The sequence below is a fragment of the Ovis aries genome, chromosome 1 (assembly GCF_016772045.2).
Source record: "Ovis aries strain OAR_USU_Benz2616 breed Rambouillet chromosome 1, ARS-UI_Ramb_v3.0, whole genome shotgun sequence".
Taxonomy (NCBI): Eukaryota; Metazoa; Chordata; class Mammalia; order Artiodactyla; family Bovidae; genus Ovis; species Ovis aries.
In genome coordinates, this window is record NC_056054.1 from 27,760,157 (window position 1) to 27,779,766 (window position 19,610).

The 19,610-nt window shown below is 43.8% G+C and overlaps 2 protein-coding genes across 5 annotated transcripts; both read right to left on the reverse strand.

Annotated features, from left to right (window-relative positions):
• Nucleotides 1-235: 235 nt before the first annotated feature.
• On the reverse strand, nucleotides 236-5,676 carry CZIB (CXXC motif containing zinc binding protein). Of its 4 annotated transcripts, none has more exons than XM_004001992.5 (8): nucleotides 5,614-5,676; nucleotides 5,322-5,405; nucleotides 4,248-4,304; nucleotides 3,814-3,895; nucleotides 3,575-3,606; nucleotides 2,224-2,301; nucleotides 1,420-1,485; nucleotides 236-486 (listed from the first exon to the last, which is right to left on the reverse strand). In XM_004001992.5, exons 1-8 carry the CDS (start codon nucleotides 5,617-5,619, stop codon nucleotides 409-411), a joined length of 483 nt encoding a protein of 160 aa, XP_004002041.1. In that variant the 5' UTR covers nucleotides 5,620-5,676; the 3' UTR covers nucleotides 236-408. The 4 variants fall into 4 exon arrangements, with proteins under 4 accessions (XP_004002041.1, XP_014947475.1, XP_042104194.1 ...); XM_015091989.4 differs by having other exon boundaries at nucleotides 4,209-4,304; XM_042248260.2 differs by lacking the exon at nucleotides 2,224-2,301.
• A 2,421-nt stretch (nucleotides 5,677-8,097) lies between these two features.
• On the reverse strand, nucleotides 8,098-16,947 carry MAGOH (mago homolog, exon junction complex subunit). The gene is made up of 5 exons (XM_004001993.5): nucleotides 16,790-16,947; nucleotides 14,161-14,219; nucleotides 11,734-11,844; nucleotides 9,435-9,517; nucleotides 8,098-8,338 (listed from the first exon to the last, which is right to left on the reverse strand). Exons 1-5 carry the CDS (start codon nucleotides 16,875-16,877, stop codon nucleotides 8,239-8,241), a joined length of 441 nt encoding a protein of 146 aa, XP_004002042.1. The 5' UTR covers nucleotides 16,878-16,947; the 3' UTR covers nucleotides 8,098-8,238.
• Nucleotides 16,948-19,610: the final 2,663 nt, after the last annotated feature.

Below are 19,610 nucleotides of genomic sequence, written 5' to 3' on the forward strand. Positions count from 1 at the left end.
GGTTCAGCATCATTCCACAGGCTCAGCTGCCCTCTGTAGCAATAACTTGACACCTTTGGTCCCTGGCTCGGCCTGCGCACTCCCCAGGCGGTTGAGAGCCCTTGGGAAGTCTGTGCGCCTGTTTTGCTAGCTGAATCAGGCTATGATTTGGTACTGCAGGAAGGTGTCAAGAGGCCATCAGAGCCCTCCAACATGGAGAGGGGTGGAAGGAGTGGAGTAGCCATGCACCCAGTGGTGTAGCACAAATGGGGACTTTATTGGTGGGGCTCGGGGAGCTGCGGCAGAGCCGAGTGTGCAGGCTGCGAGGGCCTGCACAACTGCCAGGAGATGAGGGACAAGGGGGCCAGCCTCTGCTTGGGGCACATTGTCCCTTTTCAGTTCTTAGAGGCAAGTGTACAGGAAGAGGGATCAGCACTTCACAAACTGGTGGGCGACCTCGTAGATTCCCACAGACTCCTGAGCCTTTTCGTCATAGTCAGTCCAGTCCTGTGGGGAAAAGGGCAGTGTTAGCCTCAGGCAGCCTGGGACAGCGTGGGGAGAAGAGAACTGGGACTTAAAGGCACAGCTCAGGCTCTAACTCAGACTTCAGGAGCATGTCTGACCCAGGACACGGAAAGACTGCTCAGGTCTGAATTCCTCCTCCTCTGGCTTTGTGATTTTTCAAGTCCCTAGCTTTCCTGAATCTTGGTTCTGTCCTGCTTTAAAAAAGGGAACGATAGATTTTATGGTGAACGTTGAAAGAAATGAGTTAACACATGTAAAAGTACTTGGCATGGTGACAGGCACATGAGAGCTCATTAAATCCAGTTACTGTCATTATGCAGATTGAATTTTTTGTCCTTCCTTCTTCTGAGGCCTGACCACAAGCCTTCCTCATCTGCAAGGCAGTAACCTTTCCAGTGGTCCAGTTGACTCTTGGTGTTCATAGTAGTTAATGTTCTATAAAGTCCCCACAAGCATTGAATTAGTGAATATTGAACTCACTGCTTCCAGGGGAAATACAGGTTAGGTTCCTGGGAGCATCTGATCACAATATTTTCCTCAACCAATCAATACATAACCTTGTTTCATGTATGTTTCTGTTTAAAAACACCTTATCTAAATAATATATATGTGTGTGTATGTATGTATGAATATAGTTGATTCATTAAGACTGGACTCATGGCCAACAGCACTGTATCTCACACCTAAACAAAGCTTATCTAAGATGTATTTTCTCCAAAAGGCACATCCCAGCCTTCCTGCATGTGATCACTAGGTAGCCCTTTAGCACCACAGGTTGGGTTATCGTAAAAACCAGAATCACCAACAAAAAGCACAAAGTGTGGAGCCAGCATCTCGCTGAAGAGCCTTGTTCACCAAAAGGATAATTCCCACCAGGTGCTGTATAGCTCCCCACAGCCCCGCCAAGTCCTGTACCTTCTCCTGTAGGTTAATGTCACTGAAGACTGTCCCCGATTCCACACCCTCGGCAGCAAACCCGGCCTGCAGGTGACAGGAAGGCAGCAGTTAATCGGAGGGGAAGGCACCAGTGTGGCAGGTGGGCCTGCCAGGGAGCCCACCCATCTCACAACCCTCTGGCACAGAAGGACACAGACGCAGTGTGGGATACTGTTCTGGAAGCATCCAGATCTTCTGGATACTGAGATCGCAGGGCCTAGCAGCTGCCCTGGGACTAAGACTGGTTTCTCCAAATTAAGAGTCCTGGCCTCGAAAGCAGGAGGTATAGGGTAAACCCTTTCATCACCCCTGGTTTCCTGAAAGACCCCAGGCATGTCACTTCCCTCTCTGGACCTGTTTTCTTATGAAATGCAGATAACAATATAATCTCTTTTGCCTACCTCAAAGGGTTGTGAGGTGAAAATGCTACACACATCTAGTGCCATGAGCACTGGCTCTGGAGTTGGATTGATGTGGGTTCAAATTACTGCTCCAGTGTTTACTAACTGCTTCCCCTGAGCAAGTCACAAAATCTCTGAAGTTCTTTCCTCACCTGAAAAACTGGATGAATAAACCTCACAAGGTTACTGTGAGGATGAAGTGAGGTAACATTAAAAGTAACAAGTCTGGTGTCCAACACAGACTAGCTGTTTAAGAGATGACAATGATTATTCTTACGAAGGCGAATTCCTGCTCCACGGTCTGCAGGAAGCACAGTTCTGTTGTCACTTCCTGCAGTATACACCTTCCCCAAATATACAGGTTCCCTGGGAAGACAGGTACCTGGGGCTGGAAATCCACTGGTTCAAGTCCTCGACACTCAAACTCGACTATTGTCTTGAACTTCTCGTTGTCTTCAGCCTATAAGGGAAGTTTGAGGAGGAGCCAGGATGATCCCACGGCCCCTGTGAGCCCAGAATGGGCCTCAGGAGCTACTCATCTCTCTCTGGAAGAAAGCCACCTTGGCACTGGCTCACCGTGAGGTCTTTCTGAATATGGACTTTCGGGTTGGGGCGCCTGGATGTGAGCTCACACACAGTTGTGCTTCTCTTCCTTTCTGGGCCTAAGATTGTCAGATGGAGCTGAGGAACCCACTACAGCTTTACCGTGAGACTGAACTAGGTGTAAAGTGCCCAGCATAGGACCTGACTCATTGGTCAATAAATGGTAGATAAAATTATCAAAGTAAAAACTATGAGAAGAATACTGAGGTAAAAGGTTTCCAGATCATCCAAAGGGCCTTGGTACACTTAGCTGTGGCCTTTTGGTAACCGTCTGCCATGCTGTCAAGGCGGGAGCTGACTTCAGGCCTTTGAAGTGGGATATGCATGTGGAGGATACTCACCGAGTGGAGTGCTATAACCGAAATTTGTGCCTACCTGACCCTTGGGTCCACACGCCCCAGGGACTACACCTACACATTCATTCTCGTTCACTCACTGTTCACTGTAGAAACACTTCCTGCATGCCAACCAAGTGCCTGTCCTCGGTGTAGTTCTGTTTCCTGGTCTGTCTCTTTCACTAGATTATGATTTACTTGAGGGCAAGTCCTTATGTGATTTTTTAGCTTCAGGACAAAGCTGAGAGTTTGGCATAAGGCAGGCATTTTTCAAAAACACCAAATAAGGAATGGATAAAGAAAGTAATTGCCCTTCTTTAAATACAGACCCAAAGCATACATTCCCTCCCCTCACTTCTGGACTAATACGCTATGCAGTAACATAAATAAATGTCTAATAAAATCAGATAGCAAGGATGGATGCACCATTCAAAGGACTATCCCACCCATGGATGCAGAGAAGGCTCACTAGTCCTAAGATATAGACAAGGCAAGTGTTCCCAGCATTGGAAACTGAGTGGCCAGGTTGGGTCAGAGGTCACGTGAGCTCCCACAGCCCAGCACTTTTAAGAAAGCCCTACAGTAGCCTGGTTATGAGTCTTTTTCCTCCCAGGCATTCAGGCAGTGTAAGGTGAATAAATGACTGACACAATGAATGAAGGAACAAGTTAGCATGTGAGTCAGTCAGTCCCGCAGCTCATCACTCTGGTGCAGATGTAACTCTGGAACACAGGCCTCCTGGTTCCCAGCTTCGATCTAATCCCACCATGCCTGCCACTGCAGCGGGAAACTTACGTTGTAAGACTTGATGGTGCTGCTCAAAATCTCTGAAATGTAAAAGAGAAGACAAAGTTGATTTGAGTCCACATCCTGGCCCTACCAGGTACCCAGATGGTGCTCTGTGCAAGAGTCTACTGTAGAGGCTTGGATACCTCAGGCCTGCGTCCACCCACAGGTAACACGAGCATGCTTTCAGTCTGGTACCAGAAAGCTGTGGGCCAGCCTGGCAGAGGCAGTATCCATGGCCTACCTACCAATGGAGTTTTCCCTCGAACACAGCTTGCACTTCTGGACCATAGAGGCACTGCCACGGCCTCCCTTCAGTGCCACACTGTCCTGGCAAGCAGGAAACAGAACCTCTAGTCACATATCAGTCAGGTGTAAGGGTCCTCAGGAGACCCAATCTTACCACTTATTATCCAGTTAAAGAGATGAAGACCCAGACAGGGTGAGGAACTTGCCAGGACAAGAATCCTGGGGAGGCTTCTTGAGACTGAGAAAAGGACGACCCCTTGATTTTGAACTCTTGCCTCACATCCCAGAGTCTATTGTTCCCAGTGCTGATCACACCAATGCCTGCCCTCCCAAACCACAGAAAGTGGGGTCCAAAGGCCAGAGAGCTTAGGGCCACAGACTCCTGCCCAGAGACCTGTGTTTGTGTGGATACAGTGGTGGGGGGAGCAGTTACCATCAGCCGAATGTACTGCCACTTCTCTGAAATCTCACCACAGTTGCCACATTTCATCTTGAGGAGAGGGAAAAAGAGTATTAGTAAAGTAGTTGGCTCAGCTGGGCAGATGCTGAGGGAAGGGCAAGAACGGGGTGAGGTGGGCAGGCTCACAATCTTATCAGCCATCCAAGGACACAACAGGACTAATCTCTGGGCAAAGTGTTTCTCACGGTGACGGGCCCATCCTCCTCTAAGAAGTGCTCAGTCTGGCTACGGAGTCAAAGCTCATGTGGTACAGAAATGGCTTCAAAGTCCCCACAACACTCACTGAGTTAGGAGCTTCCCCTGTGTTCTCACAGGCCCTGGAGGTTGCTGGTAGAAACACTTATCACTCTGTTGCTACTCTATTTCTTTGTCTCCTTCTCTAAATTTGCTTCTTGAAGCTAGAGACCATCAATTCCTCAAGTAAGACACGGCATTCGGGTTTCAAAAAATTTGAAAATAAACGTGGTCAGAAGGCTTCCTGAAAAAGGGATTTTTTTCCAGGTATTGAAGGATATTGGAATTTAGACAAGAAGGAAAACAGATGAGAAGCTCCGGAATGTGGGAAAGTGAAGGGCCTCAACTGCTCAAATGAGGCGAGGACCTCTGTAGACCATGCCACTAGGGTACCAGATTTACAAATATGGGTTGGGGAAGTAAGGATGGAGCCCTGCACAAAAATAAAACCTAATCAAGAAAAGAGGTGAAATTACTCTTACTAAATAATCACAAGATCCCTGCAAATAGTCTTTCATTTAGTGTCTGTTTACATAACATGAAACATTTAACGGAGACAAAAATTACAAAAGGAACTTCAAGACACTGCTAATTAAGAATTAATCAATAAACTTTTAAAAAGATAACATAAAATTCTACCCAGGAGAAAAGAGAACATTTAATAAGGATTTCTCATCTTGCCCGAGAGAAAGCTCCTGTTCACTACTGAGATCAGGATGGGAAAGTTTTACGCGAGCCGGGCCTTGGCGCCCCCACCAGAGCCCAGAAGTGCCTGCAGCCTAGACGTCTAGAGCCCCGCCCCTCCAGCCTCACCTTCAGGTACCACCGGAAGTCTTCGCCCACTGGCCGGAGGTTGGTGACATTTTCCAGCGTGGCTTTGAGCTGCAGCGCGATTTTCTGAGAGAAGGGGCGCCATGGCGACTGCGTCAACAGCGCCTGCGCAGCCCCTGCCCCGCCCCTGTCCTCCCTTCCCGCACGAGCTTTGCCTCCCGGCTCCTTCTCAGCACAAGCCCTCTCTCCTCCATCCCTCGTGGCGCGATCTCCTGCCTCCTAGGTTCTCGCCACCTGCCCGCTCCTGCCCTGTCGGCGGCTCGCTCCCACTTACCCCCATAGCAGCCCGGCCCACCCAGCGCTTGCTGCGGTCACTGCTTTGCGGCTCGTCGTAAACGGCGGGCGCTGCCTGCGCACCCTCGGTGCGGCTCTGGGCGGGGCCTGGAGGCGGGGGTACGCGGGCCGCTGCTTTCCCAGGGCACCCGGTCTTTTAGGCAAAGCCGTCTTGTGGAGGTAGTCTGAGACCGCAATTAGCCGGGGTTCAGACCCGCGGAAGGCCCCCTCCAGCAATCGGTAATTAGATATTTACTGAACGGCAAGTCAGTTTGAGGGACGTCGCACCAAACAAGACAGTTCTGCCCGAAACCTCTGCCGGGTCCTCACTATTCTGCCTTCCTTCACCCAACCTTGCCCCGGCTCTCCCTGCCTGCCCGCCGATGCATCTTAGATCACGTCAGTTCACGCTGCCCAGGGCCGGCTTCGCAGATTTGGGAGACGATTTTCTTTAAACTGCTCGTACCTCTTTACCCAGGGGACCTTTCGGAGGGTTGTCTCGTGTGCATGTCCTGCCGGTGGTCCGCAAGACTGGGCACTCCCCTTCAGCTTACTCTTCTCTGGGTTCCCGGTTTGCTCTAGCATACATTCACTCAACCTGTGCTTTTGTCCAGGGCTCCTCTGAGACCATACAGGAGCTGTAAGCATTACAAAGAACAGCCTGTTTGAGGCTTTTATAGCCTCCTGAGGTCTAGACTGTTTAAAATTTGGAGCGACTCTTTTGATGTCTACTTTGCCACAAACTTACCTGATTGCCGCCAGGTACCCTTCAATAGCAGAGGGTGCACTGCAGACAGAACCCCTACATCTCAGGTCCCAGATCGGCAGCTAACTTGCTGCCCTTTTTCCATTCCCCCCCCCGCCCCCCGTGATCTTTGGAGGAGGCAAAGTAGGGTGTGTGTGTGTGTGTATCTTTGGGACCCTGTGATCTTTTTTTCTCCCCGGTATTTATTTTTGGCTGTGCTGGGTCTTCATTGCTGCAGATGGGCTTTCTCTAGTTGCAGCAAACAGAAGCTAGTCTCTAGGACTCATTAGTTGTTGGCACATGCGCTTAGTTGCTCCGCAACATGTAGAAATCTTCCCAGATCAGAGATTTAACTCATGTCCCCTGCGGTGCCAGGTGCTAGACCACCAGGGAAGTCCTGGGACCCTGTGATCTTTGAAGGAGGCAAAGTAGGGGCATGTGTGTGTGTGTGAAGGAGGCAAAGTAGGGTGTGTGTATGAAGGAGGCAGAGTAGGGTGTGTGTGTCTGTGATCTTTGGAGTCAAAGTAGGGCATGTGTTGGGGAAACACTTGCTCAGGACTATTTGGGACCTGTCCCAAGTTGGCCACTGGAGAAATGTTGAGCTTAGCTTTATCACCTCCCCTCAATCAAATGAGATTTAGCAAGACGGTGCCCACTATCTGTTTAGTCAGCAGTTTGCCTAAGGAAGCCATGCAACCTAGTAGCAAGAAAAATTTCCTGCAGATCTACCTGCTGAACAAATCCCACTATCTATACCAACTAGGTGCTTCTTAAATGGCTGTTAGAATTCTGACTTTAAAATGAATTATTGGAAAGATTTTGAGACTAGCCACTTTAGAATATATTAAACCAAGTATACATCCCCATAGTGAAAGTTTCAGATGTATCTTTAAAAGTGATTTTTAAAACTCCAACTTCCAGCTTCCCTGGTGGCTCAGTGGTAAAGAATCCACCTGCTAATGCAGGAGACATGGGTTTGAACCCTGGTCTGGGGATCCAACATGCTGCAGAGCAACTAGGCCCATGCACCACCACTACTGAGCCTGTGCTCTAGAGCCCAGAAATCACAACTACTGAGCCCATGTGCCACAACTGCTAAGCCTGTGCCCTAGAGTTCATTCTCCACAAGAAAAACCAGCACAGTGAGAAGCCCAGCGATACAAGAGTAGCCCCTGCTCTCCACAACTACAGAAAAGCCCGAGCAGCAACGAAGACTAGCACAGCCAAAAATAAAAATAAGTGAAAAAACCAAAAAACCCTCCAACCTCAATTATACCTCAGTAAAGCTAGATGAAAAAAATCAAAATATCAACCATACCACTTTACTCCCTAAAAAATTAACATTTCATTAATACCAAATATGGAGTATTTAAATTTTCCTACTGATGGCAACTTTACATTTCCTGAATCATGATCCAAGCAGGGTTCGAACATTGTATTGATTATGTGATTATATGTCTCTCAAATCTTCTTTAACATTCCCACTCCATCTCCATTTATGTTTGCAGCTTATTTTTTTTTTAAGAAATCAGATCACTTATCCTGGAGTTTCCTCTGGTTACTGATTGGATTTCCAGTTATTTTTTAGCATGTTTCTCTAATCTTTTACTTCCTATAAACTGGTAGTTATATGTACAGAGTTGATTAGATTTTTGGCAATACTTCACATAAGAACCTAGTGTTAAAAAGTAATTTGAGACAAGTTCACATGTTCAGGTCTTTATAAAATTTAAAAAAAAATTGCTTTTTGTTATGTATTTATTAAAGACAATCATTTATAGTTTATAAAAAAAATACTGCCCTGATATACACAAAAATGTCTAGATAATGGTAATTAAAAGCAGCACTCCCACCCCCCTTGTGTCCACACCAATGTTCCATCTAGATTGGCTTAATCTTGAAGTGTAATCCAATAAGACTGAAGACCAAACACTTCAGGTCCTGGACAAGATAATAAAATACTCGTAAGCCTTCTGGATCCCTGTAATGCAAGAGGAAAAAGATGTTAAAAAAGCTGAAAAAACTCAGCAAAAATTACCATTTAATAACCCAGATTACTTACGTACCAGGATATTCCTCGTAAGAAGTATTTACAGAATTAAAACTTTGAAAACAACCAAATGTCCAAAAAGAAGAAAAATTCTATATACATTAAAATGGAATATTAAGAAGTAATTTAAAACATTAAGGTTTTTAAAGAAGGAAATGCTTATATTAAGTAGAAAAAAATCATGATTAAAGTAAGAGACTGTTGATCTCAATTCATTTTTTGTGCTTTAAAAGACTTTTTTAAAGCACAGGAAAAACACAGAAATACTTTAATATTAATGGTTATCTAACTGATAATTTTATGGGTGATTTTCACCTTTCTACATTTCTGTATTTCCTATATTTTCTACAGTAAGCACATATTACTTTCAGAATTAGGAAAACTTCCTTTTTAAGAGGTAGTGCTAAGCAGGACCAAGAGACTCACTCAACCTTACTATAGCATAAGTGGGTAAGAACAGGAGACTGTTCATAGGAAGACAACTATGCCCAACATGTACTGAAAGTGAACTATATCTAATCCCAAATCCTCAAAACACAAGAGACAAAGAGGCTGCCAAATTCTAATGATTCTGTGTATAGTGTATTCATGTCTCAATAATTTACCCTCGCAAAAACTAATTTTAAAATTTATATTCTAAATGATTTCAAGTTTCACTAAAGTCAGGCTTTAAGATGTGCAATCTGAATAACCAACACTGAGGAAGGTACCCAGACTCACTGATTTCATAGGTATTTCCAGCAGTTGCTTTTTGTTTTGGCCAGACTCTCCCACTTTGGCTGCCCCTATGGCATTACTCTGTGGGTGCATCACTGAGAAGCGCTCACTGACGACGACTGACTAAAACACCAAAAGCAAACAGAGCAAGCCCTTGAAGATAATCTGGGAGTCTCTCTATTGATGGGGACAAAGCTGGCCAGTTCTTAGATTTGTACCAGATTATTATCTTACCATAAGAGTCTCAATTTGATTATGGGTTTCATATCAGCATGCTCGAAAACAGACTATAAGGATCATGTGTACTTACTTGGATTGATTGACATCAATAAGGGAACCAATTTTTGATGTTGTGAAAGAAATGTGTTCGTCTCCAATGACAATTTCAAGCTCCTAGAAACATTGAAAGAAATATCAATCCGAATTGGTTTTCATCACACAAGAGAAGGGTTCATCATCTTCCAAATCACATGAACTCTAATACAGATGGCCACATTACCAAGACCAACCTGAGCCCTAGACTGTACTGGGTACTAGAAACAGATAAATGGTATGACCTAAATACTGGTTTAGTGCTTGAATAGCTTATACTTAGTTGTGTCTGTGAGGCTCCACATTTGGAAGAATTTACATTTGTGTTTCATATAGGAGTTTTCATTGTTAACAAGGTGGAGTAACATGTATAAATCTGTTTTACAAATACAAGAATCTAACATTTAAGGGCAACATTGGACAAGGAAAGGAATTCCAGACCTTGAGTTAATCCCAGCTTTTTCACTTACTAGTTGTATGCCCTTGGGCCTGAATTTCTAAAGAATGAAAGAAGTACCACAATCTTAAAAAGAAAAAAAAAATCTATTGGGCGGGGAATTGGGGGGGGTCTATGGGACAGATCAGCAAAACCAAAGATTTCTGCCCTTGTGGAACTTACAACCTATTGAGCTCTACTTCTTTTTAAAAAATAGTTATTTAATTTATTTGGCTGTGCTGGTCTTCATGCAGGATCTTTAGTTGAGGCATGTGGGATCTAGGTCCCTGAGCAGAGACCGAACCCGGGGCCCCCTGAATTGGGAGCATGGAGTGTTAGCCACTGGACCACAGGGGAAGTCCCCTGAGTTCTACTTCTTAACATTCAGACTTGAAATGTTAATATTTTGTACTTGTGTCAGTTTTTCAAGACAAATATTATAGTTTAGACCCACCTCCCACTCTATTCTCCTGCCTGCCCAGAAGTTGGAATGTATTTCCACTCATGGTTTTAGATTACATTGCAGTTTTTTGTTTTTAGCCACAGGGCATGGCTTGTGGGATCTCGGTAGTGAAAACGCCAAGTTCTAACCACTGATCACCAGGGAATCTCCATATTGAGTTAAAATTGGTTTGTTACATAAGTACAATATTCTATTTCTACTTCTGTATTATACTGGGCTAACCACCAAAAATTTAAGTTTCTGTCACCATACAGTTGATTCCCTTTACAAATTTTGTACACTCAGCCCCTTCCCTCTAATAACCACAACTCTGTTTTTTGTATCTATGTGGTTCCAGTTGGTTTGTTAATTTATTTTGGTTTTTGTTTATTTTCAACAAAGTTTTTATATGTAGATCAAGTTCATTATTTTTAGATGCTTGAGAATATTCATCATCACGCATAAGGGAAACCAAACAAGACAATTTCAGACAATGATGAATGCTATGAAGACAAAAGCCAGATCTTATTTAAGTGATAAGAAAAGGCATTTTAAATTAGATAGGCTCTTAAGACATCAGTGAAGAAGTGACATTTGAAGACCTCAATAATACAGACAGTCTCAGATAGAATGTTCCAGGCAATATGTAGCAGACACAAAGGTTCTAAACTGAAGAAGCACCTAGGTGAATCTGAGTAACAGAAATAAGACCAATGAGATTTAAATCCAGTGAGAGATGGCGAAAATGGTAGAAGGTAAGCTGGGAGTTCGGATTTTATTTTAAATGCAGTGGGAAGCCAGAGTTTAATATCAGTGGAATATATAAACAAATCTACATTTTAAAAGATTACTGTCACTCCAGGAAAGAAAAAATGGGCTCTACAGGACAAAAGAAGACACAGTGAAATCAATTAGAAGTTGGAAGGCAGCATTAAAGTAGAAAGAAGAATCTTTCCTATTAATTTGGTCAAATATGACAGTGGCTTTTATTTTTTAATTACCACAATGCTTGCAGAATAAATATCTAAGCCAGAAATTTACAGATAGACTTAGTTGCTGGCATGACTTTCCATTACATTGTTGACATGACTATGTTTTATTTATCTTGCTATCTTCACAGTGTTTTGTCCATAGTGGTTACTCAGTAAGAAACGTGGGTAGCAAATACTCTCAAGAAGCGGGAGGTGGACCAGAAGAAGAAATTCAGGGCTGGGCTCCAGGTGGTCCGCAGCTCCACCTGCTGTCCCTGGTCCTCCGTGTGGGCTTCGTGCCGCCTTAGACCAAGGTGCCAGTGACCTGCTCGGTGCAGGGCTCCAGAACACGCACACATACTGAGTACATTCAGTGTCATATGCAGAGCAGGAAGCTTTATCTTATTTGTAAGATTTCTGCACTGTGGGTAGCTGCTAAAACACTCACCTGCCGGCCCACTCGGTCAGGAGGAGGCCACAAAGCATCATCCTCTTTGGTAATTTCACTGTCATCAATTATTCTTTTCAGTTCCTCCATCACACTTTTATGTACATAAGCCTGAAAACAAGTTAAAAAACAGAATTTAAATTGTATCTCTAAGCAGCGTTCTGACTCAGATAGTGATGAAAGATTAAAAAAAAAAAAAAAAAGACTAATGAAGATTTATTTCTGGCACCTCTGTAAAAGTGAAGACATTCCAGCTTGACTTCAGCATGCTAAGAGGACGGCAGGGTCAGAAGAGCCCAATGACTACACCTCAATCCCACATCTAGTTGTTTGTTTCTTGGTATATCCTGTTCATATGGACCTACTCCTTACCTATTTGCACACCTGAGCCCCAAAGAAAGATCTGTGAGTAACTCAGGTTATTTTAAACTAAATGACATGCTTCTGAAGAGCAGACACGTCTTTTACATTTTACTTTTAAAAAAAAGTGAAGATGCTGACATGTATGGGTAAGCTTAATACTGATCGCTAATTAAATATTACAGTATGAAAATATACTATTAAGACATTTTCAAATGTGACAAAGCAATTAAAAGGAAAGAATGGCTTTAATGAAGTTCAATGGTGTGGCAGAAATCACACCAAACACGGACTTCACAAAGGCAGGCAGAGGTCTAAATTCCTGCTCAGTTTCTTACTAGGAAAAGTAACTTTGAACAAGCCCCATAATTGATATATAGGTCTTCAATGTCTTATCTGTAAAGGATATGTAACACCACCCATCATAGAGGCTTACAATAGGGGTTAAAATAGGACTACAGATGTGGTACCTAGTGTCATGACTAGAATCTAACATGCATTCAATGTTAAGTGCTTTCCCACACTCCCCTTTTGCCTACTCAAATGCAAATTAAAAGAGCTCTATTGAGTGCTAGGTACCAGGGAATGCAGATGATACCACCCTAATGGCAGAAAGTGAAGAGGAACCAAAGAGCCTCTTGATGAAGGTTAAAGAGGAGAGTGAAAAAGCTGGCTTAAAACTCAACATTCAAAAAACTAAGATCATGGCATCCGGTCCCCTCACTTCATGGCAAACAGATGGGAGAAAAATGGAAACAGTGACAGACTTTATTTTCTTGGACTCCAAAATCACTATAGACAGTGACTGCAGCCATGAAGTTAACAGACACTTGCTCCCCGGAAGAAATGCTATGACAAATCTAGCTCAGTGCCGTCGCTCAGTCGCTCTGACTCTTTTCGACCCCATGGACTGCAGCACACCAGGCGTCCCTGTCCATCACCAACTACCAGGGTCCACCCAAACTCATGTCCATTGAGTCGATGATGCCATCTGTCGTCCCCTTCTCCTCCCACCTAGACAGCATATTAAAAAGCAGAGACATCACTTTGCTGACAAAGGTCCGTATAAACAAAGCTATTTTTTTTTCCAGTAGTTATATACAGATGAGAGAGCTGAACTATAATGAAGGCTGAGCGCCAAAGAATTGATGATTTTGAACTGGGTGCTGGAGACTTGAGTCCCTTGGATAGCAAGAAGATCAAACCAGTCAATCATAAAGGAAATAAGTCCTGAATATTCATTGGCAGGACTGATCTTGAAGCTGAAGTTCCAATACTTTGGCCACCTGATGCAAAGAGCCAACTCATTGGTAAAGATTCTGATGCTGGGAAAGATTGAGGGCAGGAGGAGAAGAGGCCAACAGAGGATGAGATAGTTAGAGGACATCACCAACTAAATGGACATGACTTTGAGCAAACTCTGGGAGATACTGAAGGACAGGGAAGCCTGGTGTACTGCAGTCCATGGGGTTGCAAAGTCAGATATGACTTAGCAACTGAACAACCACCACCAAGGAATATATCAAACACTAAGTTAGTGACAGGTATGTTTCTCAGATGAAGCAACTGAGACTTATCAAGCTCAACCAGGAAATTTTCCCAAGGTCACATGTTAGTAAAAGATTCAAGGTTCAAAACCAAGATCTGCAAGACTTCAATGATTACCAGTTATTAACTCATCACTATTAAAGAAAAACTAAAAGAGGATTTGAGAAAAACTTTAGAAGCCGTCTACAGAGACATTTATACTTTCCTATTCTTTATCTTTCAGTATTACTCCCAGATTGGACTTCCCTGGTGGCTCAGACGGTAAAGTGTCTGCCCACAATTGCAATGCAGGAGGCCTGGGTTTGATCCCGGGTCAGGAAGATCCCCTGGAGGAGGAAATGGCAACCCACTCCAGTACTCTTGCCTGGAAAATCCCATGGATGGAGGAGCCTACAGTCCATGGGGTCGCAAAGAGTCGGACACGACTGAGCGCCTTCACTTTCATTACTCCCAGAAAGAATAAAAACAGGACACAAGGCTAAATGGTAGTGAATGAAAGGCCCTCAGAAGATTCATTACCTCTTTTCTGATCATGACATCATTTTTGTAATTGCTGTTGTTGGCATATCTCAATTTCCCTGTGAGGGACAAAAAACAAATTCAATATATAATAAAAACATAAAGAAAGCGTCATTAGCCTACCAAGACTATCAGCTATTGCTTAAAATGTATCCTAACTTACCCTTCAAAGTGTCTAATAGTTTTAGTATTTACCCCTCTGGTGTTTCAGCAACACTAGTCTTTTCAGTTTTTCACTTTAGGCTTTGGTGAACAAAAAAATGCCACCTGCCTTGTCAGTAAACAAAGGCTGTTGAAGCCATTAAGCCATCAGCCACTGCAGCCACACCACCCCCAGCCCCTTCCCCAAGGGTGCACTCTGAGGGGATTCAGGATGTTGAAAACAGGATGCTGGTCCTGGACAGTTAAGGTGAATATCAAAGGAATGATTTCAAAGAGCCCAGCATCCTCCCATACAAAGAAAAATGCTAACTTCATTAACTTTAGATGTCTGGTATTTTATTAACAGTAACCTTTAGATGTTCTACCTGTTTTTTGTTTGTTTTGGGTTTTTTTTCCCCTCTAAAACCTCCTATATATCCTGGCTCATCCCTCACCTCTTCAGAATAGTCCCTCAAAGCTATCTGAGAGCCTGTCTCCCAGGCTTATGTCCCCAGTGTTTCCACTAAATAAAACAATTCTCAAACTTTAAGTTATTTATTTTTTTTCCCCAGTGAACACTATTAAATAACCTTCTAGCCAAAACTACAGCTGACAATGATTTACAATTCTTGCAAAAGACAGCTCAGGTGTGATAAAAGAACAGACTCTTGTGACTGGCAAATTGTATCTCAGCTGGCTAATGTCCTCAGCTGAAAATAGGAGTGATTGATAACCTACCTACACACAGGGCCTTCAGAGGCTCAAAAGAATTGTGAAAGTTTCTGAAAACTATAAAATGGTTTTTACATATATTTACATATGACTGTGAAACACTGATCTATTCCTTTTCTAAACATGATAGAAAAGCTGTGGTTTTATTATTGAGCATTTTTGGTATACAAGGCCCTCTGTAACATTGTTCATCAAACAGGCTGATTTGGGTATATATGGTGGATATGAAGAAGATAAAAGGAAATAAAGGAGATAATTTTTTCCCTATAGAAGGCACACTAAAAAGAGTGAAAACAACTGATGCCTTACTGCACTGTGTCTCTGCCTCAAGTCTCTCTCCATTCAGTTCATTCTCCGTAGAGTGGACAGAGTGAAACAGTAACAGATGGATCCAATTGGGTCACTCTAATATTGACATTTTAATACTGACAACGGCTCCCCACTACCTTCTTGATAAAGTCCAAAATCCTCAATGTGGCTTCCGGCTAAGCTGAGCTCATTTCCAGCCTCATTCCTACAACAGGACTCTCACACAGAGCTGGAGTTAACCAAAATACAGTTCACCCGTAAACGATGTATGGGTTAGGTGCCTTCTTTCCACTCCCAGAGTCTTTTCTGTTTCTTTCTACAACACCTTATACACTGTCTTATCATTGTTAACATAACTTTCTCCACAATTTGGGCTTGTCAGTTCATTCATGGGGTCCCAAAGAGTCTTAGCAACTGAACTACAAGAAGCTCATTTTTTATGCCTTCATTTAGTGGAAGCTTTCTGCCATCTTTCACTCCTTTTCCTTCACCATATTGGTCCCTCACCAAATCCTATCAATTGGCAAAGTCCTATTGGTTCTGCCTCCAACTGTATCCTAAATCCTTCTCTACTTTTACTATCACTCTAGTTCTAACCAACATCCTTTTTCTCTTAACAATTGTAACCATCTCCTGTTATAGTTCTAACCAACATCCTTTTTCTCTTAACAACTGTAACCATCTCCTGTTAAGTAGTTTTCATTCTTGCCTATTCTGCACCTAATAATTACAATACTTTCTCAAAAATAGATTACACCTCTGCTTAAAACTTCCCAATTGCTTCCTGCTGCACTTAGAAAAAAAAATCCAAACTCACCAAGACTGTATGAGGTGGCCCCTGCCTACCTAATTGACATCATCTCCTACTATTCTCCCCGGAGTTTTCACTGCTCTTCAGCCACAATGGCCACCTGAAACATGCCTAGCTCATCTCTGCCTAGAATGTTCTTTTCCCGAGCTGGCTCCTTCTTTGTCAATCAGAGCTCAGCTCGAACACCGGCTCTTCAGCGAGTTCTCCAATAGCTATCCTTCCTTAAAGCGGCCCATCAGCAATTGTTCCATCATTTTATTTTCTGATCACTCAACACTATCTGGGATATTTTTTTGTTTACGACCTCCCAGTAAAAGAATACAAGCTCCACGAGAGAGGAAGCTTGTTTATCGTTCACTCCTACACCCCAGATTGTGGAAGTGAGACTGGCACAGATAGGTGCTCAAGAAAGGTTCGTTGAATAAAGCAATATGGTCAAAATCGTCACTAAACAGAAGCCCCAGCACACGGACAGGAAGAATCAGTGGGGCGGACAAGGATCGTTCCTTCCAAATCGGCGCCTCACACCCTTGGTCCCTTCCTCTAGTTTTTCGTACATTACGGATCCCCGGCCCCCCCACTCTCCCGCCCCCAGGCATAGTCCTCGCTCCCGGGGAGCCGGGAGGCTTCTCTCACCGTCGGGCCGGAACTCAAATTCCAGGAATTCGTGGCCGAATTTGCCTTTGTGCCCCACGTAGTAACGCAGGTAAAAGTCACTCTCCATGGCTCGCAAAACGGAGACAAGACCAAACTTTTAAGAGCAATCCGCACCGCCGCTAAAGGCGCCCAACACTGACGTTTACTGCGGCGCGAGGAAGTGACGTTAGGAAACGTCATCGTGCGTCGCGGAGCGACTCCCTCTCTCCTCCCACTTCCGGAGATGGGACCAGGCGACTTTTCCCTTCCCGCCGGAATAAAGCCCCTTTCCCCCGGAGGCGAAGTCTGTTCAGCTCCGCCCCCTCGGCCTGCGACTGGGAGAGGGTGAGGGCTGTTCGTCAGTATCCCCATTGGGCTTGAGGCCCAGGCTCCAGTTTCAATTAGGATACCCAACAGTGTGAGTCGAAATAGGCCCTTCACCGTCTCTGAACCTAGGTCGTCCCATCAGTAAAACAGGGTTAAAGGATCCGACCTCTTGGGAGAACGCAGCGCGGCGCGGCGCGTCTCTAACGTTGGCTCCGACTGAACTCTGCTGTTTAAAAATCAGTTCAAGAAACTTCTCAGCGACGCTTTCCCTAAATCCACAGTGGACCTTGCCATTTTTTTTTTTTTTTTTTTGCAACTAACTCTCCCGCACTTATTCTCCATTTTATCTCTTTCTACCTCACTTTTTCCCCTTTTTGCCTCACTGGTCTCTAGATGAGTTGTTGTGAGTAAGAGTTAAGTTTTGAATGTTTGATCTCCCACTCCATCCGCGCAATTGAATCGCCTCGGACGGAGCACCTAAAAAATACTGGTTCCAAACCAATAAAGCCAAAATCATCCACAGTGAACCTGTGTGTTGGTGTTTACTTTTTCTCCGCAGTTTGAATCAGGACTGTGAACTACTGTCCAGGAAGCTCGTGTGTTTTCAGGCCTAAGTGGTTGACTGCGAATGTTTTCTCGGCTGTGGAAAATTTTTTCCTCCTTGATTAGGCCAAGGGCAACTAAACTCTTATTAGAAACCTGCTTTAGCTCGTCTAAGTTCCAGCCAAATGGAAAACGGATTTGTTTCTAGAGACAGTGCTGAAATGGCATCATTTTGAGGGCCTGCGAAAGAGTCAGACGCGACTGAGCACGCGCGACTATAGCACTATTCTGTCTTCAGGCTGCTTGCCATTTCCTTCTCCAATGCATGAAAGTGAAGTTGCTCAGTAGTGTCCGACTCCTGGCGTCGTCCCTGAATCTCATTCCCAATCTTGCCGTTACTACTTTTCTCCCCGAAAAAGTATTGATAATAGAATGAAGAGTGGGTGCTGGGGTGGTGGGTGGGGGGAATGTCACTGGAGATTTGTGTTAAAATAATCCCTCGTGTGACAGTGATTCACTGTGACCAAAGGTGAACTGATTAAACTTTTTGGACCTCAGGTTTCTTATCTTTAAAGTGAGCATAGTAATGTTCACTTTTCATTTTCATGCATTGGAGAAGGAAATGGCAACCCACTCCAGTACTCTTGCCTGGAGAATCCCAGGGGCGGGGGAGTCTGGCAGGCTGCCGTTTATGGGGTCGCACAGAATCAGACACGACTGAAGCGACTTAGCAGCAGCAGCAGCAGTAATGTTACACATCTGGCAGAACTATTGCAAGAATAAAAAACAATGTCTTGGAAATTGAAAACTACTTTTCAAACTCCAAATTGCTATAAGGCATCTTATTAAAAAAACACTGGATGTGGGTGGTAACAAGGGACTTGTATAAAAAAGATAAGGGAATCACTTAATAAATGTCAGCCCCTAGGCTGAGTGTGTTTAATTTCTTTGAATTTTCTTTGAATTTTCACAACAGTCTTGAGGTGGTAATAGAGTTAAGTATTTAGAGACATTGGGTAATTACCACAGGGTTATTTTCCAAGAGTGAAATTATAAAAATTATAATGTAATTGATGAATCTGGGCATCTGGAGACATGGCAAATATCAAAAAGTGATGAGAAAATTTAAAGGACACCCAACTCCAATCATGCTGTAAGGTAATTTCAGGCTTGGGGGTATGAAACCACATAGTAAAGTATAGCTGAAAGAGCATGGTCTATGTGTCTAATGTGTCTGAAAGTGAAAGTGAAGTTGCTCAGTGGTGTCCCACTCTTAGCGACCCCGTGGACTGCAGCCTACCAGGCTCCTCCATCCATGGGATTTGAGGTTAGCATAATTTACTGAGCATCTACTGTGTGTCATGTGCTGGGAATACAGTGATGGCAGTCAAGGAGCATATAAGCAATTATAATGTAGGCATCAAATTTATAAATAGGGGAAGCACAGAATACTATGGCAGCTCATGCAGGGGCTCCTAATTCAGTCTAGGGGACAAAGTTAAGTCTTCCTGAAGAAAATGTTCCAGACAGAGGGCTCAGAACTTTTTGGTTATAATACAGAAAAAGAAAAAAAAAAAGTTGAGAATATAGTAATTCAGTTGGAGAAGAGGTACAAGACTAATCACAAAGGACCTTATAACCCATGTTAAGGAGTTTGGGTTAAAACCCAAGGCTGTTGGATTTAAATGCAAGGAAAACAGATGAAGGGCTTTAAGCAGGAAAGTGGAAAGGGGTGTTGGTGACAAGACCGGCTGCATTCTAGAAAGATCACTCTGTGCAATGTTGTAGACTGGATTGTAAAATGGAAAGATTAGAAGAAGGAAACTCACAATGGAGATTAAGATGAAGCCAGAAAGGTAGGGGAAAAATCAGGAGTATGGTATCATGGAAACCAAAATAAGAGTATTTTAAGACAGGAGAGCCAACAGTGTTATATGCTGCTTCTAGGTCA